This window comes from Dermacentor silvarum, chromosome 2 (assembly GCF_013339745.2).
Source record: "Dermacentor silvarum isolate Dsil-2018 chromosome 2, BIME_Dsil_1.4, whole genome shotgun sequence".
Taxonomy (NCBI): domain Eukaryota; kingdom Metazoa; phylum Arthropoda; class Arachnida; order Ixodida; family Ixodidae; genus Dermacentor; species Dermacentor silvarum.
Window position 1 is genome coordinate 173,674,648 of NC_051155.1, and position 25,596 is coordinate 173,700,243.

A 25,596-nucleotide genomic window follows, 5' to 3' on the forward strand; every position below is an offset into this window, starting at 1 on the left:
TCATAGGACGCAGGAGACCTTATCACACGTATCTTATCAGACGTATCTTTCTTGTCCCTGGCTCATACCCGCAGATCCAATGTGGGTATGCGCCACCCGTGATTTTATTCTCGTTAATCATGACGTAACCGACGAGCATGTGACCCAGTCGTGTTGCTGTCATGACCTATCAGACATGTTAGTCGTAGATTCGTACCCTTCCATGCTGCCGATTTTGGTATTTACCAAGTGAACGAGACGCGAGTGTTCGACAGGTTTTCGATAGGGTTTTAGCGTGACACCACCACCGACACTTGTAAGGCAATACAACCTCCGCTTGAAAAACAAAAAAGCAGAGGGACAACTCCATTAACAAAATTATTCCAAATCAGCTTATTAGAGCTGGAACTTGAAGGAAAACTTGAACGCGTAAGCATAACTACGATACTCGAACAAGCAACGCACCATATGGGACGCTTCTGAAGCAGCTGGACTGTGCAAAAAAAAAAAAAGACATTTTGAAGCAGCGTAAGTATAAAGCGCAAAATTATAACAATCGAGTGAACTGTCGCACGTTGTAAATCAAGCATAAAAAATTACACCATCTTCCCGTAGGGGAACCCTAAGTAGTATGCGAAGCAGTCATGGGGTCGACTCAAGTTCCCATTACGCGAGCCGTCGTTGCATCAGTAGCCGCTTCTCGGCGGCGTTGACGTTTCCTTTCGGCTTCGCGAGCCCGAAGTTCGGGATCGGCCTGTCGCCGCTGCCGTTTCGTGGCAGCGGCTCGAGCCCTCTTCTCAACACCGCATATCCACGAAGTGAATGATGGTGAGTGGGCGAAGCACCGGGGGATCATTCTGGTAGAGTGACCTAGAATATGGGAGAGTGTCCAAAGCGCCGCGCGAATGCACGGGAGGAGCGAGGACCTTTTTGTGTGAACTCCCGCGCCGCGGCGCTGCTGTACCGGACCCGTGGGCTTTCTCCGCTGCGGAAGCCGCGCCAAGGCGGCGGGCGTCTGCTACGAGCCTGATATTTTGGTTGCTATTAGCCAACATCGCGATAATTTGGGATATATTAAGTACCACGTCACCGGCAAGGTAATACCGCAGTGACTCACCGCACAGAGAACGCGTTTGCTTGCTGTGAATATGGGTATTTTGTTTATTTCCTTCTAGCTCGCTTGGTCCGCGCTTACGCGGCTGTTTGAGTAACGCATTCCGCGCACTTATTTTATTTAGTTATGCGCGGAATTAGCAACGTGAACGTGCTGCAGAAGAAAATAAGCTGGAGACTGCGACAACAACCAAGAGAACGTAGCAGGTATGGCTAGCTCATGCTAACGCTTCTACACCCAATCGTTTCTTTTATTTCATGCATTCGATTTGCTTTACAAGACTGCATCCCGCGCTCTGTTGTTTCTTTATTAAGGCGAAATCCTTAACTGGGCTCTTGGGAAGCGGAATGTGTCTGTTCGCCGATGCCGCAGTACCAAAAATAAATACAAACCGCGTAACTCTCGCGGCTCGTTCACTTGGTATATATACCAAAGTATAGTGTGGAAAGGCACAAATGTGCGACTAAGATGACTGATGGGTCATGGCATTAGCAACTTGACATACTTGCACTCACGTCACGATTAACGATAACAATATGACGTGTGGTCATTTGATGACGGCCAGAAATCTCTCTGATGCTGTGGGTGTGACGATAAAAACGTGAATGCCAATCTCGATCTCAACGTGTCGAACTTACCCATATATCATGAAGAAGTGAGAGCACAGGTAAAGGGTAATAATAGTAATGATAATTTATACTTACCTGGTGCTGGGTCGGCGGTGATCTCTCTCTCTGGGGTTTTACACCCAAAAATCACAATATGGCTATAAGAGATGCCGCAGTGAAGGGCTCCGTTAATTTCGACCACCTGGGGTTCTTTAACGTGCACATAAATCTATGTACACGGGTGCTTTATGCATTTCGCCTCCATCGAAATGTAAGCTGCCGTGGCCGGGAATCGAACCCGCGTCCTCGAACTTAGCAGTACAACCTACCAAAGCCACTAAGTTATACCACGGCGTGTATAGGTAAAGGGTACGCGAGAAATATACGTGGCAAAAAACAAGACAACCAAAATAAATGAAACGCTAACACTGTATACGTATGCCTCATTTCATAATTACGAGCAAGCGTCAGAAAACTAACATGATGGATTACGTATGTGCAACTCTTCTTTCGCCTTCTTGTGTTGCAAGAGCGCCAACACTAAGCGAATTTTAACATGAAAGTAACTTTAGGAATATTTATTGCGTATGCTCGCTGGTTCGTACACAGCAAGCATTCTTACTTATCAATAACTACGTACTTGTAGTTACGTAATGAAAGAGGCAACAAATCACTAGAACATAAACTTTTCATTTTATGCTGTTGTTGAAGGTAACTATTTTAGGTATATGTAGAATCCATAGCGATATTTGTAGTGCATCAAGGACAGTAATTTTCAAGATGATTTTCCACTCAATATAATGCAAGCACAAACATCTTCACGCGACATGAATGCTTGTTAGTTTACGTAAAAAATCACACGTTACGTAATGACTATGGTATAATGAGAACTTACATGTTGGTAATTTCAGAGAGGATTCACGGATTTTTAAAACAAGGCTATTGCAGTAATAACTTTTACATAACAAATTAGTAAATGGCTAGGGCAGTAGTAGCTATCTATATATTCATTTCAATGTAGAAAAAATATATTTGTTTAGCTATATTGGCTGGATCAAATGGCTTTTCTTTCGAATGTCTGAATTTGGAAAAAGCTTTGCTCTCGGTGAACCTTAATGTACATCGTGCGCGAAGTTTGTATTGAAGAGATAGCATACAGCAATAATTGTTCGTGTACGCAATCTTTGAAGCGAAATAAGCTAACAATATTGCTCTTTCTCTTGCTTCCCTTACACCTTCTCACTCTGCTCTGTTCATAATAAAATATTGTCGTGGCTAAAAAATAATCGAATAAATACATACGCATATAGCTGTAAACCACTACTGACCGTGAGCGAAAAGCGCGTAATGGTGAGCGAAGCAGTCACTGCACGTACGTAAGTATTTCACTTTACTGCGCGAGTAATTTACTTTTTTTCGTTACTCTTATTCTTGCAGGCATGGTGCTATTGCCCGCGTACCCATGCGAATAACGTTTATTCTTTTACGTTCTTTGCTTGCGCGGGCTCATTTAGCGCGTTTCTACGCACGCACAGTTACCGTGATACCGTTCCCGAACTGTAGCACCGGAGCTAGGCCGCGCTGATGAGTTTGATGCGTCAGTTTTTGCATTATCTTGCTGCCCAAGCACAAAGAAACGCTCAAAGATGGGTAAGCTCCATGCAGCACCACACTGTTGAAATTAAATAGAGTTTAAGTGCTTTGCGTGGAAAATGAACGCAAAAAACTACAGCGCGTAGCAGACGACCCTCGCTTTCCGCGCGCTTCGAGAGCGCGAAAAGCCCACGGGTCCGGAGCAGCAGCGGCGTGGCGCGGCAGTTCACAGAAAAGGGCCCTCGCCGCAGCCGGCGCTTTGGACACTCTCCCATATTCTAGGTCACTCTAATTCTGGCAAAACGCCGGAAGCGTTCTCCGGAAGCCGGAAACTGGCTTCCGGAACCGGAAGCGGAAGCCGGCGTCTGGTTCCGGCTTCCGGAAGCCGGAGCTTGGCGTACATGTGCAGTAGGGGTGTGGACGCCGCACGGCGGAGGGAGGGAAGGAGTGACATAGCCCCGACCATAAGCTGCTTCGCATCTAAAAACGGGAACTACAATATGGTATTGCCGTATGTTGGGCGTGTTGGTAAACAGAAAGTATATTTAGCGCCAGCGGACAAGGACAGGAGGGAGACGACGTAGAGGGGCTGCTACAAAGAAGCCGTTTAGACAGTAACACGCGGGCAAGCGGCAAATCAACGGAACGAAAACAGGAGGAAGGTAGTACCAGTTCCCTATCTGCATAGAACGCTACATAGCCTTAAGAAAATGGCTAGCCGCATGGACACAAAGGTGGTCCTTTCAGCGCCACAAAAACTTGGGATAATATGTCGGTTGACGGACCCGTACCGTAAGCCAGAGTTAGGATGTTCCAAGAACCATAATGAGGCTCCTGTAGGTTGCGTAGAAGCCATGGTGTATGAGCTTGCGCTCTCATGCGGGAAAAAAGACATCGGACAGTCCGGAAGGTGTCTTAATGACCAGCTACGAGAACATAGCTTAAAGCACTTGTCCAGTAGCGTCGGAAGTCGCTGTCTCTTCTCGCCTCGCAACGTTTCAATATAAGTTCGTGTTGTAGATCTGTGTTTGGTTGTGTTTACTTGTGTTTACGCAATTGAATCACGTGCAACACATGCACATGTAACAGTCGGCGTGACAAACACAGCTTCGCTGTTCGACCATCTTCACCGAGTGGAAGGGAGGTATAAGTTTTCTCAGATCCCATGGTCTGTAAAATTTTGTGGTTGAGTTTACACGCTCAGCATGTGCGCAATAGTCTTGTTCAAGCGTTCTGTTCGGCCGCTTGTTTGCGGGTCACAGGCGGTGGTCTTTTGATGAGCCGTGCCGCTGAGGCTAAGCACTGTATTTAGGAGTGTAGCCGTATATAGGCAGTCCCTCTGTCCGTTATTGTCACCGTTGGCACACCGTGCCTCAGAACCACGTTTTCAAGAAAGAATCGCGCGGCTTCGACTGCGGTGCCGCTCCACCAGTGTCGCGATGCACGAACAGCAGGAACTGGGAAAACAGGGCAGGCGACTTTAATTAGATAAACTGAAAAACGATTAGGCATGGGCCTCATCTTCTTTTTTGCAATTCGCGAGATCTTGCGTCTTTCTCTACATGCCGCATATTGGATGTGGCATTATGGAGAAAATTACGGTTGAGTAGGCATTTCCACAGCTGATAATTATGCCAGAAACGCTAGCGTTTCGCTACACATTATACTTAACATGCTCCATGTTTTCACCATATATAAACTCGGTGGTGCATAGAGTTATTTCGCGACACTGGGAAACATAGCTGAGGACGGTCATATAACACCTTTGAACCCTTGCTTAAGAAGTTTTTCGCAAAGGCTGTAATTAACTGGCGCTACCGAAACACTGCTCGCGCATAATGAGGCGCATAAAAGGCACCTCATTCGCTGAGAATGTCAACTTTGTTGCGCGTTGAGTTCTTTCAGAACAATGGACAAACTTCCTGCGTGCTTCGTAAAATACTCTTGGGAAGTTTTGGGTACTCGTCGCCGATAACATAGCCATGATTCTGAAACTATAGAATTGCTACCCCCTTTGTTTCTTTTGGAGCAGTGAGGAAACTAGACTAACAAACTGTGCTCATTCTCAGTTGGAAAACAACATGCACGTCCTAAGCACAGTGAACATGACTGGTATTCGGAAAAAACAATCCCGCTAAGCTCTCTTTGGCACATATAGGGAACCAGGTAAAAGTACGACACAATTTTGTAGCAAACCCTGCAGCTCGATTGCCACACTTGCCAAACACCCGTGTACTTAGATTTAGGTGCACGTTAAAGAACCCCAGGTGGTCCAAATTTCCGGAGTCCCCCACTACGGCGTGCCTCATAATCAGAACTGGTTTTGGCACGTAAAACCCCATAATTTAATTTTTTGCCACACTTGCCACCCACTCTTCACGGGCGGCTCATCACGTCGGCAACGTGGGGCGGAACGTCGCTCTGAGCAGCGACGAAGCGCGAGAACGAATGATATCGAAAAAGGCATCCCTAGAACGTCACGACATTAAACTTACCTAAACAAAAGGAGTATTCATACACGCAATCCGTTGCACACACAGGCACACACTGATGTAAGCAAAGCGCTTAGCGCCACCTGAAGAGGCTTCAAACTACTAAACCGTGTAGTTACTGCGTGACCCGAGAGATGGCGCTAGAAGCTGACTAGAAATAGAGTTACTGTATATTGCCACTTGTCTTCAAAGGGGGCTGATGACGTTTATGGAGAGTATAGAGTGTACTAGAATACGTACCATTGTCTAGTACACTCTAATTGAGAGGAGAGGAGCAAACAACTTTATTTTGTTGATTTGGCTTAGTGAGGGGTGGCTATAGGTGATGCCTTACGGCCACCTCCTCGGCTGTTTTGATGACCCGAAGTTGAAAACGGTGGCGAGAGCTAAATATCGAGTGGGGGCGGTTAGCACGCACACTTTTTTCTTCTTCTGCATCTGCTCTTGCACTGTCCCCACTACTACAGGTGACATTTCCGCCCCTCCTCGGAAAGAGCACCGGCTCGATTCTCCAGAAGTGGTGTGAGAAAAAAAGGAAAACAGGAAGAAAACATACTCACTGCAGATGTTCGCGCACAGAACACAGTGAGAGCTACAGCAGCGGTGAAGTGTGACGTGCATAGCCTCTAGAAACAGAGAGGTAAACGCATTATTATTATTATTATTATTATTATTATTATTATTATTATTATTATTATTAGTATTATTATTATTATTATTATTATTATTATTATTTGATTTGAAAACACATACACAAGAAAGGGAAAGAGAGGAGCACGGCTGGCAACTGCCACCGGAAGGATCATAACGCCTGCCTACTCTTCAGAAAGGAGGAGACAGAAACATAGAAATGGAAGATAGGAAGAAGGGGAGGAAAGAGGAAAGAAAGAGCCAGATAGCAAATTTTAAAGAATAAAGTAGAACACACTGTACAGTTCACACACAGTAGGCCCGGTCACAGCAGGTCACTGCAGGCCACGCTACTAAGGAATGTAAAATGGAAGAAACAGTGTCTACTGGCGTTTTTCACTGGTCGATCTGGAGCAGGATTTTTTGCTCCGCGGCTGCGAATCCGAATTTCACTGGTCGATCTGGAGCGGGTTCGCGCTTTTCACTGGTCGTTTCGGATCAACTCGCTCCGCGCCGGATCGCTCTCACTTGCTCCGCTGCCGAGGCGCGGATCAAGCACGACCATCATGGTCGAGCATGGTTGTTGGCTAGCACGCCGTCGTTGTAGCTACAGCGAGTGTTTGCGATGCCAAAGGGGCGCGTAACTAAACCAGACGTCAGGGCTATTCGTAATTATTACGGAAGCTCGTTTCCGTATTTGTCCACATAATAAAATGTCACAGTTTCGCCCTAAGGGCGAAGCAATGAATGCGATAGCAACACAGCAATGTCATACGAAGTAAGGTGAGCGGCCTTGGTAGCAATATGAATTGTAGTAAACATGAGCTGATTAAGTAAGCAGGTGTGCTGCGGCGTAAGTAGACCGACATGAAGAGAGACTCGATGACCACGAGAAGGCGCGTGTGAAACGGTGGTGTCGATGAGAAGCGCTTACCGTGGGCAGCGCGTGCGAAGGGACACACCTGTAGTGCTGCACTGCCGATCCTGGGCAGCATTGCATGTGTAGCGTGCGTTGGAAAATGTAGCCCGACTATTACTAACTGAATGAACAAGCGCGGTGTGAGCGCGCACAAACAAACATGAATAGATCACACTGAATGACTGCAGCCAACGACTGTCAAAACGCTGGCAGCGAGCGCATACGCCGCGCAGCGGGCGAAGGTACGTGCGGTCTATCGCTTCAACGGAAACTGAGCGGCGAATGCACGGCGCATAAAGGTCAGAGCCGTGTGGAGATAAGAGACGGTGCGGTCGAACGAACGACGAGCGCGGTTGTTGGCAGCGTAGAAGTGCGTCACCCCACCCCCGCTCCCTCCGGCGCTGGCTTCCCGCTTCCTTGCTTGCGCGTGGGAGAGATAAGAGACTGTGCGGACGAGCGACGAGCGCGGTTGTTGGCAGAGAAGTGCCCCCCCCCCCCCTCCCTGCTCCCTCCGGCGCTGGCTTTCCGCTTCCTTGCTTGCGCGTGGGAGATTGAGTGCGTTCGCTCTCCGTGATAGCGCGCGTCCCCGCACGCTTCCTCTGGGGCATACGGCGCGCGGCGAAGATTTTATCTATACGGAACCTCACGGCGACGGCGACGGCGATCGCCGACGGCAGAAATCCGGTTGAAGTGTCCATATAATTGCTATCGCAATAAAATGTCTGCGTTTGATGTGTCTATTTTTCATAGACACTTAAGAAATACTCGTGCACTACAACCATGAATTCGGAACAAACCTGCGATAAGTCATCTGTCGAGTTTCAACGAATATCCTGAGAGTTGGTGGGTGGCAACGAGAATTTTATCGCAGGCGACGAGAGATCCGGTCTGAACGCGGCCATTTTGTCGCCGGGTATCGCACGGCTCTCCGCGCGATAGAAAATTTCTGGGTGTGAACACGCCTTTAAGATGCATTCACACTGGTGACCGATGATCAAGCACCGACTCAGGGCGACCAATCTTCCCACCGGCAAGTGCGACCTATATATAGGTGCCTGTCACATCTGCTCGCACTGCCGTCACCCCGTCACATATCCGCAATCTCATTCGGGCGTGCTGCTCCTGCGGCGTTTATTAAGGCAAAATCCTCTAATGGCTCATACTCGCGGCGTCCGACCGTCCGTCCGTCCGTGCCCTGGAACGGTGCCAGCTGTGGCCTCTCCCGCTCACTCTCTCTCAGCAATCACGTGATGGCACAGCAGCGCATACCAACAGTTGCGCCGCCACAGCTGTGGCCTCTCTCCCTTACACTCTCTCGGCAATCACGTGATGGCACAGCGGCGCGCGCGGCTACGTTCCATCGTCAGACGTCTCGTTGCAGCAGTCGAGTTAGTCGGATGGCTCCCAAGCGGCTCGTTGATGATTCCACGGCAAGCGGTTCGGAGAAGCGCCCCAAGAATGTGGATTCCCTTGATACGAAATGCCAGAAGAAGAATGAGCGAATGCGCATGCGGCGTATATAGTCAGTCGAATGGGCACAGGCTGTCGACGAACACAATTCGGAATTTACAAAGTGTCCTTCAATTTTTGGCTCAGCAGCTTCGCGACTCCAGTCACGCGATCAAAAATTAAGCAGTGAGCAATTGAACCAATGCAATCACTTTTCGACCAGAGCAACCATTTGCGACCGGTGGCTTTGCAGTCAAGCTTGGTCGCGTGACTTCTGCGAGTCGTCGGTATGAGCCCTTAGTGTATGTGAATGACTGAAATAGGCTCTGTGTAACAGGAACAGTGTTGTCGCTATCAACATTTAAGCCCGATAACACAAAAACTACATCTCGCAAATGAACAAACAAAAATGTCCAGGTTAAATACTGAAAATAAGGTAATATAGTACTCAAAACAAGATAACAGAACGCCTGAGTGTTCGCATGGTTGCCGAGAAAATTTTCCATAAAATGAAAGGGAAGTCATTCAGAAAAAATTGCATCGCAGTAGAATGAACCGCACTGAATTGCAGCGCAGTGGGTAATGAACAAAGCACAAACAAACGCTCCACCAACGAATATGAAATGCCGGGGTTACTTCGCGCTCGTGATTAATGTCCCACCTGTGAACCCTCACAACCTGCATGTGCCCTTTGCAGGCAGCTTGTTTGGCACTGCTATGAGACAGTCGACGCTCGCTGCAATTTACGCCGCGAGGATACTGCTCTGTTTTAATTGCATGCCTTTTCCCAATTTGTAGGTACAGATGCCAGCGATTCTTAGAGAGAGACCCTCATGTCCCAAGGATGGCGGTTAATGAAATTGTCGTAGCACCTTCATACTGACGCCAATCTTGTGGGAAGATTTCAGCATTAATACTGACCCGGAAAGAACCCCAAGCAAATTAAAGCTAAAATTAACCAATCTGGAAGGACAGGGATGTCAGCAAGGAATCGTTTGTTACAGGGATGACGGTGGTTACAGGGATCCCATTGAAGCTATTCATATATATCTCGTGTTAAGTATATGGGCATTTTTGGAGGCTTCAAATGAAGTGCAATGCTTATATAACGTTGGTAAACATGTTTCACAGAAATGAGAGTCTTACTAAAGTTTACAAGACGTTTTTAAAAAGGAAATATTGAAAGCGGGTAATTTCATCTCAAGTTAGCATAGACATTGTGCTGTGTAGATCGCCATTTTAACACAGTAATGCGGTCCGACTGAATGTAAAAGTTCATTTAGTTTCAAAAATTCATGAACCGCAAGGACGCCTGCAAAAATCAGGCCCATAATAAAAGAAACAATATTTATGCCCGTGAGTGGTCAAGGTGGCCGGCACACAATGCCTGATTCGACGCAAAGTGAGCGCAATTACATACCAATGACGCCGCTCGTCTTACACGTTAAATGTTACCAGGGAACGTGAGCTTGTTTAAATTTGCTGCCACAGATTGCCGCGAAGGCAAGAAGTCAATACAAATGACAAATGTTATACCTCATGCATAACAGGTGTTGACGCACTCTTATTTGTTTGTCTTTCCATGCTGATCGAACAAATCGTCAGTCACGAAACCATGGTTTACGGGGATGGTGAAGTAACAGTCCAAGAACTCGCTAACAGAGTGACATCCTTCAATTATATATATATATATATATATATATATATATATATATATATATATAAGCGGGATTTACGGAACCACGATCAGATTTCGGATCCATTGTTGACCATGTGGGGCTCTTCAAAATGCACGTAAATCTTAATTGAGCAATTTGACACTATACGCCAGGATCGAAATGCGGTTTCCATATCGGGGATCGAACCCGCACCCTCCAGCTTAGCAGCGTGACACCGTGGCATACTAATATACCGCGGCGGGCAGAGTAAACACACGTCGGTGGAGCCGGACTCCATGACAAGCCAACGGTAGTTCATCTTCCGAGATGAACTCATTCGAAACGGGACACACATTTAGGCGTGGTGCAGGCTTAACTGTTTCCTTCATACTGTTGTAACCAACAAACCATCGAGCTATCCACTACATTTATTAAGGCGAAAGCCTTAGGTGTCTATGTTGGCGGTGCCATTGGCGATGACCTTTCGGTGACCTTGGTGAAACTGCTCTGAGAAGAATAATGGTCGACACAATAAGGAGTAAAACCACGTCTGAAAATACAAGGATTGATGTCACATTTCTCAAGGAGGTTCCTCTAAACGAAGTAAATTAGTGACTTTCAAAAAAAGAATTGTACATGTTTGTCTGGGTGGGATTCAAACCGGGCCTCCACGGTGCGAGACGAGCACGATTCCCTGAAGCCACGGCTGCTACACGGTTCCGGCTAAGGGTATGCCTAGTCCGTGCCTGATTGCACACGTCACGTGGTCACAGGGACGTGCTCGTGCCACTGCTCACGCGTTCATCGTCGTCTTCTACAGCTGGCTCCGATGCCGCTGATCATGCCAGCTTTCCCGAACTGCCCCTCGCGCTCGTGCCACTGCTGGCGCGTTCGTCGTCGTCATCTTCCACAGCTGGCAGGCTTTCGCCTTCACGTTTTACAAACATGTAACACTTGCTTTTCTTCTCGCTTATAGGCCCCGGCACTTTAAGCGTTATCTGCTTGATGCCATAAGCAAGAGAGTGTCCCGCCCGATCGGCGCCAAGCGATAAGTTATTTTGATAGAGAGATAGACGGAGATGGGAAGGAAAGCCAAGTAGGTTGGGAAGCTTAATAACAGTTTGGCTACTTTGTTCACAGCCAGGTATGTTGGTCTGTCTTTACCGTTGAGAAAACGCCTGTATGACAAAAGGTGCTTTAATAAATACGCTTCAACTACGACATCTACACAGAAGTCAGTTCTTCCCGTATAGCCACGCAGGTCGCTTCAGCAGGGAAAAGCCGCTGCTGGCGCCATAGTAGCGGGATCATCGCAGCCCACGGTTTCTGATTGCCATTGCGTCAAGATGCTTCTCTTGAGCACACCCTCTGGCTGGCCGAAGCCACTGCGCAGGGGAGATGCATCCAAAATTCGACGAATGACACTGGCGTTCTCGTGCGGCGCGATGTAATGCACTGTTGGAAACGGCAGGCCATTGAAACCTGACGCCCTGCTCAGCGAGTACGCGCCAATGTTGTCCATAAGCAGCCACTCGCCGACGTTCACGTGGAAGAGCGGCTTCCTTTCAATGCAGTCCACTGGGTTGCACGTGCCTCCCCACACTGTGGTCGGGACATCGCGTGGTCTCTCGAAGGGCTCCTGCGTGAGAAGGAAAAAGGAATAACGCATGCTACAATGGACAAGTCCTGGAATTTCGCCTTTTACAACGAAGCTGCGTCTGCCTAGGCAAACGCCGTCCGTGCGTAGGAGGACACTCCGCAGGAACCAAAGCTCATGCGCGAAAAAAAAGAAAAAAAAAAAAAAACGAGTTGGAGAGGAGTTAGGAGCAAGAGGAGAGGGAATGCCATGGTCTTTCTCCTCGGAGTAACACGAGTTGGTGATGTACATACACCCTCGCAGCGTCGTCGGGGAGTGCCCACGCGCCAAGTGTGAGGGAGCAAGAGGAAAGGGATCGTCTGGCACCCAATTGGCTGCGTGGGTTGGTGACGTCTCTCGCCACGGTGCGCGCGCGCGTCATTCCAGTGAAGCCAACTCTAAGGATTTATCCCTAGATCTTTGGGTTTCCTGCTCTGCTTAGGGATTTAGCGTCTTTCGCGAAGAATGTAAGGATTTTTAAAGATGCAGTTATGTCGCCATTTACGCCGCTATGCATATTTATATGTACCCATGCAAAATTTAGCAAGGTTACTAAAACCATCTGCTTCTTAACTCTCTAGCACTACCAATGGAGGTGGAACAGCGCGCCCTGTGTAGCGGTCACTAGAACTAGTGGCGTTGTAGTTAGTCAGGACTTCTTTCGATTCTGGCATCGTAACAGGAGAGGGTTGAGCGGGTGTCGCTGTACTTTTGACGGCCATCTGGGGCAAGTTTTCAGGCGGCCCTTTATGTAGGCTGTTTCTTTTTAGCCAGAAAGGGCCTTCAATGCCGCCGCCTATGCTTCGTTTTGGAAACATTTGTTTGCTCCTATTCGCGAAAGAGGGCGATGAATTATTGTGGCTGCGTATTACAGCTGGGGCGTAGCTCGTGTAAAAGCGACACTTCTGAAGCTTGGCCAATATTATCGTTCGTGTGCTCGCAAACGTATGCTTGCTAGTTTACAATATTTCTACTTTCACAGCACCTCATACTTTCATGGTTTTAAGCGCTTACAGAGACGCACTACAAAAGTAAATGGCAGCTTGTGGAACAGGCGGCGGCGAGCAAGGTGAGCCGAGTAAAAAATGTCACAGTTTCGCCAAAGGGCGAAGCAATGAATGCGATAGCAACACAGCAATGTCATACGAAGTAAGGTGAGCGGCCTTGGTAGCAATATGAATTGTAGTAAACATGAGCTGATTAAGTAAGCAGGTGTGCTGCGGCGTAAGTAGACCGACATGAAGAGAGACTCGATGACCACGAGAAGGCGCGTGTGAATCGGGGGTGTTGATGAGAAGCGCTTACCGTGGGCAGCGCGTGCGAAGGGACACACCTGTAGTGCTGCACTGCCGATCCGGGCAGCATTGCATGTGTAGCGTGCGTTGGAAAATGTGGCCCGACTATTACTAACTGAATGAACAAGCGTGGTGTGAGCGCGCACAAACAAACATGAATAGATTACACTGAATGACTGCAGCCAACGACTGTCAAAACGCTGGCAGCGCAACGTACCTTCGGCCGCGCAGCGGGCGAAGGTACGTGCGGTCTATCGCTTCAACGGAAACTGAGTGGCGAATGCACGGCGCATAAAGGTCAGAGCCGTGTGGAGATAATAGGCGGTGCGGTCGAACGAACGACGAGCGCGGTTGGTGGCAGCGTAGAAGTGCGCCCCCCCCCCCCCCCCCTCGCTCCCTCCGGCGCTGGCTTCCCGCTTTCTTGCTTGCGCGTGGGAGAGATAAGAGACTGTGCGGACGAGCGACGAGCGCGGTTGTTGGCAGAGAAGTGCCCCCCCCCCCCTTCTCCCTCCGGCGCTGGCTTTCCGCTTCCTTGCTTGCGCGTGGGAGATTGAGTGCGTTCGCTCTCCGTGATAGCGCGCGTCCCCGCACGCTTCCGCTGGGGCATACGGCGCGCGGTGCAGATTTTATCTATACGGAACCTCACGGCGACGGCGACGGCAGAAATCCGGTTGAAGTGTCCATATAATTGCTATCGCAATAAAATAACGCAATTTAATTTATCACTCAGAAGATATATAAAGATGTGAACAGAAGAGCGCAGCAAGCTGGTGGTACCGTCAAGCATAACGTACGTATAATAATTTGGCAGTAACAATTTAGGGATTTTTGTAGCAACCTAGGGATATTTAGGGTCTCAATCTGGGGATAATACGGCACACTGAGTTCGCAACACTGCGTCATTCTCTCTCCGACATGGCGACAGTACAGCCATGTGTCGTGCGTTCTCCCGAGGAGCAGCTCGCGCACGAAGAACGGCGCCGCGAACAGCGCCGGGAGTCCGCCCGCCGCCGCCGTGCCGCCAACACCAAACATGTCCGTGTCTTCATTGCTCGGCATAAAGGAGCGCGTAAAGTGACACATAATTGCGTAACACAGTTCAGCACCACCTTAATATACCCACGTCATAAACCTCAAGATAAACAGCGTGCCCGTCCCTTTTCAGCTTCGCTGGTCAACCATCTCCACAGGGTGTAAGGGCCAAACATTTTTTTTCGGCTGTTTTTTTTTTTCTATTTTAGTATTGGAGCCATTAGGACGTAGGTTGCTTACGCACAATCAAGGTCCGTCTTTTTCTTCACATTGCATCTGTGAATGTTATATTCGACTCTCCAGTGACATACGTAACTGTGTTTAATGTTGGTTTTCACAGTTTGAAGCATAATAGAAAAAAAAAACGCCCAAGCACTCCGTTTACAGATGGTTAACCAGCGAAGCTGAAACGTGCGGCAACGGTGTTTAGCAGTGGGTTAATCCCGACGCTGTATGGAGGCGTTTCTGCATTATTGGTTACATGCTTGTGTTTCTAGTAGAACGCAAGCACCAATGGTGGGCGGATGCTGCTAACCACGACGCCGAGGTAACTCGAGATATCGAACGCATGCGACAACGGCGAGCCAAGGAGGCGGCGTTGCGGCCAGATCAGCGTCAACGTGACAATGGCGGGAACGCGTTCGCCGGGACCTACGCCCGCTTTCGGCGGGAGTTTCTCGAGCGGCACTTTGGCTTCGGCTGCGACGAAACGTCCACGTTGAAATCGCGAAGTGGAACGCAAGCGCCAATTCCGGGCGGACGCTGCTAATCACGACGCCGAGCTAACTCGAGATATCGAACGCATGCGGTAAGTGGTTCTTGAGGGAAAGGGAAAGGTTGGCGCTATCTTCTGCAGCCCTTGAGGGAGCACGGCTCAGCGCCAACGCATGCGACAACGGTGAGCCGAGGAGCCTGTGTTCTCGCCGCTTAGTTCGCGTTGAAGCGAGAGACAGAACGCAGGGCAATTCGCACGCTGCTGCTGCCGCTCTTCCCCCCGCCAGCGTTTTGACATGCAGCGAGTGTCCGCGCTCATCGAGTCAGATGCGTTCGTGTTTGCCTGTGCGCGCGTGACGCCATGTTTGTTAATTTAAGGTCAAGCATTCATTTGGTCAAGTATTGATTTTTTTTTAGTGAACAACATCCGTATGAAACAAGCTTCCTGAAACCGTTGTAAGCGTCGCATAGAATTCTTTATATGTGTGTTTAAGTTCTATAGCGTTGCTTCTACCTGATCCTGTACTTTTCTTGCTCTGTACGGGTATGATACCTCAATACTAGTGATCGTTTGCTTTTGTTTACCTGCTTATAAAGACTTGTTCGCTTTGTGTGACACTGTGTTTTGTGTTTACATATATGAATGTGCAAAATATGTTTATATCCCCCTCCCTCCACTATAATGTTCTTGGAGCGAATGAGGTTTATGTAATAACTAACTAAATAACTAAATAAATTTAGTTAACAAATGTTTACAAGCTTATATCGCCGATAAAACTACTACCCTTACTTCGTATAAGTGTTTAATAATTTGCTATCGCAATCGAAGGTTGGCCTTTCTGGTGCAACTGCAATATTTTTATAGGTCCAACTAATCCGGCCCAATGATGCCATGATAGCTGTGGTAGTGATGAGGTACATTAAGTTGAAATGGTAGCCGTAATGCAACAGAGTGCCTATACAAGCTATGACGCAGCACAATGACAGAGTGTAAAGGCGTGCTCACCTGTAATGGCCAGATTTTCACGTCCAAATAGTCATAAAGGTTCCGCGATACACAGTTGTCCCTGGATTCATTGATAAACACGACCTGGTGTGTTTGGCTCCCTCCTACGCAAAAAAAAAGGCGTCCACTTAAAAGAAGTAACCGATTTTCTTTCAATATACACGTGTATATGCAAGAGGCGTGGAGAATGTGGCATGATAGGGAAGACAAATTGTTTCAATCGACACGGCCGCCGCCACCCCCCGTGTGACAGCATCACTATCACCAACAATTCTGTTACCGACATTATATTATACCATGTAGTGCCGCATCTACTACGACCAAAACGCCAGTAGCATTAGGATCTTCATCGCAACCAAATTTCGTGCCATTATTCGTACACCTAAGGAGGCAAGTAATATGTGGACGTACGAAAATAACAAATGAATTTGCCTTCGCGAATGATTTAAAAGGACACTAAAGGAAAACCTTAAACCGAGTTAGATCGATAGAATATTCGTCTAGAAGTCTATTGTAGTTTTCTCTCTGCTATTTAGTGAGCTTGTTGCGCATGTTGCCAACGAAGGTGTCGCTCTCTCTCTCAGCCGCTCTCTGTCTATCAGCCAGTGCTGACGTCACAACGGAAGTTCCATAGTTCTAAATAGGTGGCGCTACTCTGATTTTTAATTTTCGTTATTTTTTTCGCTTACAAAAGCTCTGTTCTCGCTGCGAATGACACTTTCGTAACTACAGAACTCTAAGACGTGGAACAAAACTACAAAACACATGCTTGAGAGGTGAAAGTTTGCCATGTTGAGTGCCCCTGTGCTCAGAGTTGTCTATTAATTCGCCCTCACTCTGTGATCTGCTAGCCTCCTGGTTTGCTCAGATGGTATACAGCGACCGCGCCAGAAATGCGTTCATCCCGGGTTCGATTCTCGGACCAAGACAATTTTTTTCTTCAAATGCTAAGCTTTCTTTCTGCAAAACCTGTACGGGTTTTTATGTAGCTTCGTGATGCAATCGGGTGAGTGAGAATTTTTTCCTTTCGTATGAACTTCATCCACCTTGCGGGCTTCATCAGAACCAATTTGCTTTTTGTGACGTTTTCTTGCAGGCTAGTTAGTTCATCTTTAGAACTAAGCTAAAACAGCACGATTAAACAAGGACACGCCGAGAAATACACACCACAGAAAAGGCGCGGATTTGATTTAGCGAAACGCGTGCTTCTGGCTTTCAAACGCAAAATAATAATAAAAATATCGGAAAGCCATATACGTTGTAAAGAGGCAGGAATTCTACAAATTGGAGAGTAGTCGCTCTTTTTTGTTCACCGAACGTTCCCGTGGCGATTTTAGCTTGAACGTTCTGAGAAACAGGCCTATTGCACCACCTATAGTAATTGAACTTCCAGTATTGCGCGTACAACAATCCGATCTTTTCAAGTTCCGTAATTAAATTGGTAATTCGCTGCCGCTGAGCAGTCTTTATAATTTGCACGAACGACGCTAATCATGTTTAAAAATATGTGAAATGCAATGTGTGAAACTTACAGTTTGTGCTTATCATAAATAAGCTCGCGAACACTGACCGAAGCTCGCGGTCTAAATGTTAGCCTATTTGAACAGCGAAGCTGTTTAAGCCAGCCGTAATTCATAGTTCGTATCAAGAAATAAAACAGAATAAAATTTCTTGCTGAGGCGGGATTTGAACCCGCGCACCCACGTTTCCAAGGCGAGCGTCGTAACCACTAGGCTATACAGCCACTTTTTTTTTTTTCTCTGTTTCCAGCTAGGCTATACGGCCACGCTTTCAGAACATACATTTGTTGTTGTTGTTGTAGCCTATCACGCATGTGGCATTTATGCGAACCATATGGTTGCGTTCGAGCGTCGTCGTCTTCGTCCACAGCTGGCGCGTTCGCACGCTCGTGCTCTGTGAGGTTAAGAAGTTTAGCGCGCTTTGGTCGGGAGAGAGATAAAGAAAATGTCAGCGAGAAAGAGAGAGACGCAATTTTCTGTCCAAGAAGAACATGCCAAATTATGTGTACTCAATAACACCGATTTTCAGCACCTTAGATTTCCTTGGCACAGCAGATGGTGTTGAACAAGAAAAGTTGAAGTTTCATTTACTAGAATGCGTTGCCGAATACCAAGGCTTAATTTCTATTCCCATAGGTCTGGTTTGGCACCTTCCCCTCAATGTTTTTATTGCAATGAACCCGAAACTATGGATCATTTATTTATAGAGTGTCGTAGGTTCACCATGCATAGAAAGCGACCTCTAGAAGGTCCCCTCCGCCAACTTGGATGACCATTACGCTCTAGTAGGAACGTATGTGATGTCATAGTTAATTTTGTAATGAAAACAAGGAGACTGCCATGCTAATTTTTTTTTTCACAACAAGACAACAAAAAATATTTGCTTCATATCTTAGGATGCGACAGCATGAAAATAATATTAACGATTAGAATTCATTTATTATCCATTCTTAAGTAAGAAAATCCCATTTAAGTATCCATCATTTTTCTTCCCACTGCCGCCCGATTCAAGGCCAATCCCCCGCAGTGGGCTGTGCTAACCAAACCAGACGCATTCACGGAGCGTGTCTGCTGGAACGCGTTGTCGGCACTGCAATGCGGTGGAACGCGGTGTCGGTGTTGCAAGCTGCGCAGTGACGGCCGTAAGTCCGAGACGCGAGAAAAGAAATTATCATCATCGTGAGTAATAAGATGAAAAGTTCGCGCGAACTTCCGGAAAATGCTGGGCTACGATCGCCGATCTTCGCTGTTTCAAGCGTGGCGCGGGCGAGTGGAAGGTTAAGTGTTTTTTTCTACAGTCGAACCCACCATTAGTGTCTATTATCAGACCTAACGATGTTTGATTCTTAATTCCACAATTTAGCGGGGAAGAGGTCGCCGATTGGCGCAAAATACAGACAGGGGTATTCCCCCATCTAAAAATGCTAAACGTCATGTATCCCACCCGCTATAGGGCCACGTGCCCTTGGTACGGTGGCATACCTACACTAATACATGTAACCTGAGAGTGTACTAAGCACCCTCATATGCCAACTAATAATATCACAGTGAAGCAGTGGGAGGCACAGCTCGCCCGTTCCGACTTGGCAGGACAAAAGTCCTTAGTTAGCCAGGTCAGGCAGGCGGCAGAGGCCAGTGGGGCCCTGGACTGAGGGGCTCCGACCACCGCTCCTTAAAATATTTTCCTGTCAAATACAGTTTCTATATATATATATATATATATATATATATATATATATATATATATATATATATATTTCAGCTTTCAAAACACAATCAGACTTTACGGCAGGGAGCGAAATCTTCTTTCAATCCGTTGAAATTCATGCGGTGTAGAGCCTCCGTCCTACCTGCTTCAGCTCGGCAGTTGTTCACAGCAGAGTGAAATCGCGGCGTTTGTTGGAACATGTTGGCTGGAAAAAGCTTGCTCCTAAGTCGGCGGTGCCAGCTGTGCAGTACACCACAATTTAGACCTCGCTGCCTATCGTATCACCAGACTTTGAAAGTAAACTACATGGTGTCACGTACTGCATCAACCCTCTTCGTTGCGCAAGGTCAGACGCGAGTAATGGTGACCTGCAGCCCTCTGAGAGTGCGTGTAAAGCAGCGAGCTGTGCCAATGCATAGGCCTCCATTAGGCCGATCGACTTAAAACTAGAGTGCCCTGCTCACGCGCTGCATGCAGACACATGTATGACCGGGGTTCTGCAAGACTAGGGAAACATTTTCGAATGCCCCAAGTTGAAAGTAGCATATACTTACCGTCCGTTAATATCTCGCGGCGCCTCTTTCCTATGACTTGGACGACGAGTGCGTAGGCTGACGTAATGAAGAACTGTCCAGGCTCGGAAATGAGCTGCACTCCGCTGGACTCTGGGAAGTGGAGATCGGTAGCCAAGCGTATGGCTTCGCACACCTGCGCCACAAACAAAGATTTAAGTTTCGGTAATTTATACTGCCGGATGCTACGACCGCAGAAAGATAAGTACATGTGATAGAACATACTTCAGAAAACATTTTACAAAATATTCTGGGTAATATTGTTCAAAACATATGCTGCGCATGACGATTCGGCAAAAAGATATCTTAAAGGATTTGAAGGCGAGCTTGTTGGTATAAACCCATCGAAGAAAACAGCGCTAAATATACGGACGAGAAACGAAGATGTAGATGTAGATTCAGATCTTGTGATATACCCACACGTACCCACTCTATGGGATTGGTCAAGAATCGGGTAGGTCAAAGTAAATTGCAAAATATGAGGTCATCATTTTATAATGGGTAAGTTAGAATCATAGGATAGAGAAAGGAAGAAGCGCTCGTCCTGCCTTCTTCCTTTCTCGTCCAGGGTTTTAGCGCAGTTTCCTTCGATGGCAAAATATCTGATTTCGGGAATCGCGCATTTACATCCTGCCTAAGGCCAGTTTCAATAAAGTCAGTGCTGCTTACGGAGAGCCTTATTGTTGCTGGTGTTTGGTCGCTGGAAATAAACCAGCATGCATAGAGAACTGACTTAGGCATTTTGAGCACGGACGTGATTCGTTTCACTTTCTCTCATATCCACCCCACTCCCCTGCGTTACAGAGCCATCTGTGACAAATGGCAATTCCATTTCACTTTATACAATTTTAATAATAACTTCCAAAGCCGCCATTCTGCCGCAAAATACTCCTCGCATCGACTTTTCCTGACACATTGTCGCTTCTATAACCCTTGAGGTCGACTAATCTGAACAATAATCAATGCGGTGTTCACTGAAAGAAAACATATTACGGAAGATTAGCACGCCTCCTTACCTCAAGAAATTTGTCACGTATTCTCAAGCCTCCAGGAAAGCCGCCACCAACGTCAAGCACACTCATCTCATTCCCCATGCTCGATGCCACGTCAAAGATAGCTCTTGCTCGCTCAATTGTACGGGCAAAGATAACCGGGTCCTGGTATGCGCAACCTACGTGAAATCTACATATAAAAAACAAGTGGTGGCGTTGGATTTTTTTTTCTTTTGCAGCAGCAGCAGTAAAAAGCTGCGGCGTGTAAGTCGATACAAGTGGTTCAATCTATTCACACGGGTCAAACACAAAAAGAAAAGGCCCAAGAGCCGCTTCATTGACAAGGTCAGCTTGATCATTATACGAAAGCACTTATTTTTTAGAATTGAAGTAAAAGTTCGCTACATTCACTATCTTGGAATTCATGTGTATTTGGCCAGGTGGCCAATGCCAGATTACTTTTGAAATCTTTATTACTTGAGTTTCACTTAACTTATACAAAATGAGATGTATGTATGCGAAAATGCTACATACGATAGGCCGACAACATTGGTTCCGTTGCTCCTAGCTTCTTGAAGAATCTTCTTGGCCTCATTGAAAGAACATCCAAACTTGGAGTTGAATGAATGCTGAGAACCCGTCTCGTCGGCCTCTATTCGAAGTAGTAACCTGGAGGCATAACAAGCAGATGCATTGTTGAGAACATAGGCGCTCCCATGGGGCTGAGAGTGTCTAGTTACAATATTTCATTTGAGGAATCATTGAGGCGAGCAATTTCGAAGCGTGGTTAGACTGCGGCGCGGTCCTCAGTGCTGTGGAGTCGAGTGATGTTTTGTGATACAGGCGTACACTAACGCTTAACCATTGGCTGCCGTTGGCGCGCATAGGAATAATAATAAAAATGTGCCCCAGGACTTAGGTTCGTACAATACTCGGGTTTAGTACTGTCGAAGATTTCGCAACGTTCTCATGTCAGTTTTTAAATGTTAGACGCAATGAAATGGTCAGAGCGATTAGGATCATGCCGGTATTAACATGAACCAATGATATCTCTCTAAAAGCTTTCAAGAAAACGAGTCACTGCAGCACGCGAAAGCCTCTTTTCCCTAACAGAAGACAGCGGCATCTTTATAAGTGTTTTTCGGAATATGGACTCGCATTCACAAAAAGGGAAAATAAACTAGGCGGGAATTGATCGTAAGAGAGAACTCCTGTCAATTCTGATGCTGGACATATTATTCGCGAAGGCATCTTGCAAGTCACCTTGAGCACTTAGGAACGAAAATATTTGTGCATTAAGCCCCTGGTCCTTGCGTCAGCTTTCCTAAGATTTCTGACAGGCCTATCGATGGCGGATATCGATTACTGCGTGAACGTGAAAAGAAATACGCCTGTCTTTAGGTTATTCGGCGCTATTGGTAAAGGTCGAAGGCAAACTATTGCAAAAATTTTAAAAAATAAATTCCGAGGTTTTACGTGCCAAAACCACCATCTGATCATGAGGCATGCCGTAGTGGGGGACTCCGGATTAATTTTGATCACCTAGGATTCTTTAACGTGAATCTAAGTACACGGGTGTTTTCTGCATTTCGCCCCCATCGGGATGCGGCCGCCGTGGCCGGGATTCGGTCCCGCGACCTCGTGCTCAGCAGCCTAACACCATAACCACTGAGCAACCACGGCAGCTGCAGACTAGTGCAATAGCGAATTCAAATTTTAAACTGAGCAAGGTTGTACGCATTCATATTTCGGTTTACGCATTCATATTTCATATTTCGCATTCACAAAGACGGGGACAAAGAGAAGAAATGGGTTGGACATGCGCTGTCCAGTGCATTTGTTCTCTTTGTCTCCGTCTTTGTGAGCGCTGCCCGATCGAATAACGAAGCTTGCCGCCGAAACGTTGCGACATACGCTGTCTCTGTTGTCGTGCAAAAGGTGAACCAAGTGGATATGGCACCCCATAAAAAAGAAGTCCTTCCACATAGGACGTGAGCGATTACTCCTTCATGTGGTCTTTCTTCCCCATTATCTTATAGCAGAATTGACTCAAGAAAACTATCCAGATTAGGGTGGTGGTGTTTACTGTACCTCGCGTCTTTGTCCTTGATCTTGGCCAGCTCTTCTGCGGAATCGAAAGTCATAAGCTTGACGCCGTGTTGCTTAGCGAACTTAAGGTCTGAGGAGCTCTTTACAGTGTTGGCATATACGATGCGATTCGGAGCAACGCCGATATTCAGCACAGCACTCAGCTCACCCTGAAAAATGAAACAAAAACCAGGTGAACGATTCTACGGCAAATTGCTGATAACGTTGTGCTTCGAACCAAAGCTCTTCTGCCACGTCCCCACTCGTATCGACATATCCACAAGAAATTATAATTATCGTGTCGCTACTATGATAGCGAAATGTCATAAAAGTTCGAAGACACCGTCACCGTTATTGGAAACGACGCCGAGCTTGCTCCCTTTACAGGGTGTTTCATTTTAGCTGCACCAAAGCTTTAAAAATTGCCTGTGGCAAATAGCACCTGTATTGGATTAGAATGCGGGCACCAGTTGTCCGTATTTCGAGCAATACAGGACTCCAAGAAGAGAAAAAAAAAAGATAAATATTGGGAAGCTACACAATAACGTCGATGATATTTGGACGGGTTCCTTTTACGCTGTCTTTCATAGAACGACCTTGGAGGTTTCCACGATGTTTTTGCGACTGTTGAAATGAGGTTTTAGAAAACAAACCTACCAAATGAAAACGGCCAGCCAAACTGCCTTCTCTCCCGTTCACGTGATAATGCACTTGTTTCCTAGTTCAGCGTTAGCTCAAATGTCATTCTTGATGGCAAAAGAAAGAAAGAAAGAAAGAAAGAAGGAAAGAAAGAAAGAAAGAAGGAAAGAAAGAAAGAAAGAAAGAAAGAAAGAAAGAAAGAGAGAAAGAAAGAAAGAAAGAAAGAAAGAAAGAAACGAAAATCTAGGCGCGTGGGGTTGTCACCTGACTCGTTCACAGGTGTACTTATTGGTGTCGCCTGCCACGTGCCTAGTGCGGCCTGCATCCACGAGCGGAGGATGCTTTCCTGTCATAAACTTCCCTGTTTTACCAAAATAGCTGCGTTATTTCGACAGCTGTGCCTGCAGTGTAGCAATGCAAGCATATGCTTCCACGCACGTGCGCGCACTCAGGCTGCGATGACGAAGTTGCCAACCCATTAGAATCTCCGTACAAAAGCTAAGCTAAACTACGAGAGATGTCGTGTTAAGTATAAGGTTGAAGACAGGGCGTGTTGGTAGAGCATACTAGAGGTTGGATTGGGCAATATTTTGACGAGACGCACAGAAGAGAAACACACACACAAGCACTCTGTGGTGTGTGTTTCTCTTCTGTGTGTCTCGTCAAAATGTGGCGCAATTCAACCTCTAGCGTGTTACGAAGCTTCAGATCAATTATAAACGCTGAAGCTTCTCCGTGCCAGCGCTATCAAAATGTGGCTTGCCACTGAATTACCCGTATCGGAGTGTTTAACTAGAAGGAGGCGATGGTGATGCGTACAACCTTGAAATTAGCTTTCATGTTGCTTTATATTACGTATCTCTCAACGTATATATACACCAGCCTATTAGTCCCTAGGCCAATGAACCTGCCTTTCTAGTGAATTCCCTCATTAAATAGCTGCATGATTCTAATAAAGTAGAATCTGAGTCTTAACCTGCTAATTGGTCTTCCAGAAGAAGTCGCATTAAAGCAAGTGGGTAAAATTATATTATAGATCGACCACAAAAAACCGTATACTTAAAGAGGAGCTGCGCTCGTTCAAGCGAACCGGTACATATTGCTTCCTTATCGAATTGGTTTTGGATAAATCAGTACTGCGAGGAGCATTCAGATAGACCAAAGGGCGGAAGTGTAGTATTATATCTGCATAAAGGTCATGCAATTGTCATCAGTGTGTTAACCTGAAGCCTTGTGCGTCATGCGGAGTTTTGCTATCCTTTCATGAGCACAGAAAACTACTTGAAGGAAAAATAGCGCGAGAGAGACGAGAACGAAGAGACCGAAAGCTAGAAAATCTTGAGGGATAATGTAGACCAAGCGCCTTTTCGGGTGCTAGCTAGTAAAATGAGATTCGTTCTATTCTTTTGAATTGTGCGGTATTTGGAACCGCACAACGTGAGGATTAATGCCGAATTTCAGTTGTCATCCTCTGTTTTTATGTAAGAGTAATAGTAAAGTAACAGCCCACTACACACAGCTGGAAAATTCACTGTTTATTCTGTAATCTCATACAGCGCTCACGGCGCACACGCTCCGATCACTCGCCCCGAACCACCACCGCGAGTTCGAGCACGACCACTCCAAGTCTCCATGCATACAGGGCGCCGCGTCCGTGGCTGCTCCTGCCACTCCATGTGCCGCCGCGCCACAGCGCGCGCGCGACCAGCTGGTCCCAGTTAGGGAAAGGCGAGCTGGCGCACGCCGCAAGGTAGACTCTAGGCAAAGCTCTCCGTACAGAAAACAGTACGTTTATTAAAATGGGTTTCGACGCAATACACATTAAACAATACAACCGAATGTGGATCTAACTGCTATGCTTGAACATGGCCAAATGGTCGCAGGTGCTCGCTAACGATGCGCCCCGACAGAGAAGACAAAGAACCTACTGTCCAGAGAGGTCGCCTATCCTT

At 46.9% G+C, this 25,596-nt stretch overlaps 1 protein-coding gene across 1 annotated transcript in view; it reads right to left on the bottom strand.

The window, feature by feature from the left end:
* Positions 1 to 11,660: 11,660 nt before the first annotated feature.
* LOC119442138 (ornithine decarboxylase-like) overlaps positions 11,661 to 25,596 on the bottom strand; it is a 29,630-nt gene continuing 15,694 nt past the window's right edge. The window contains exons 5-10 of the mRNA XM_037706890.2: positions 23,009 to 23,175; positions 21,452 to 21,586; positions 20,942 to 21,107; positions 19,908 to 20,061; positions 16,126 to 16,229; positions 11,661 to 12,081 (exon numbers count right to left, since the gene is read on the bottom strand). Of these exons, the coding sequence (XP_037562818.1) occupies positions 11,710 to 12,081; positions 16,126 to 16,229; positions 19,908 to 20,061; positions 20,942 to 21,107; positions 21,452 to 21,586; positions 23,009 to 23,175 (1,098 nt within the window). The 3' untranslated portion in view covers positions 11,661 to 11,709. The remainder of the gene's footprint in view (positions 12,082 to 16,125; positions 16,230 to 19,907; positions 20,062 to 20,941; positions 21,108 to 21,451; positions 21,587 to 23,008; positions 23,176 to 25,596) is intronic.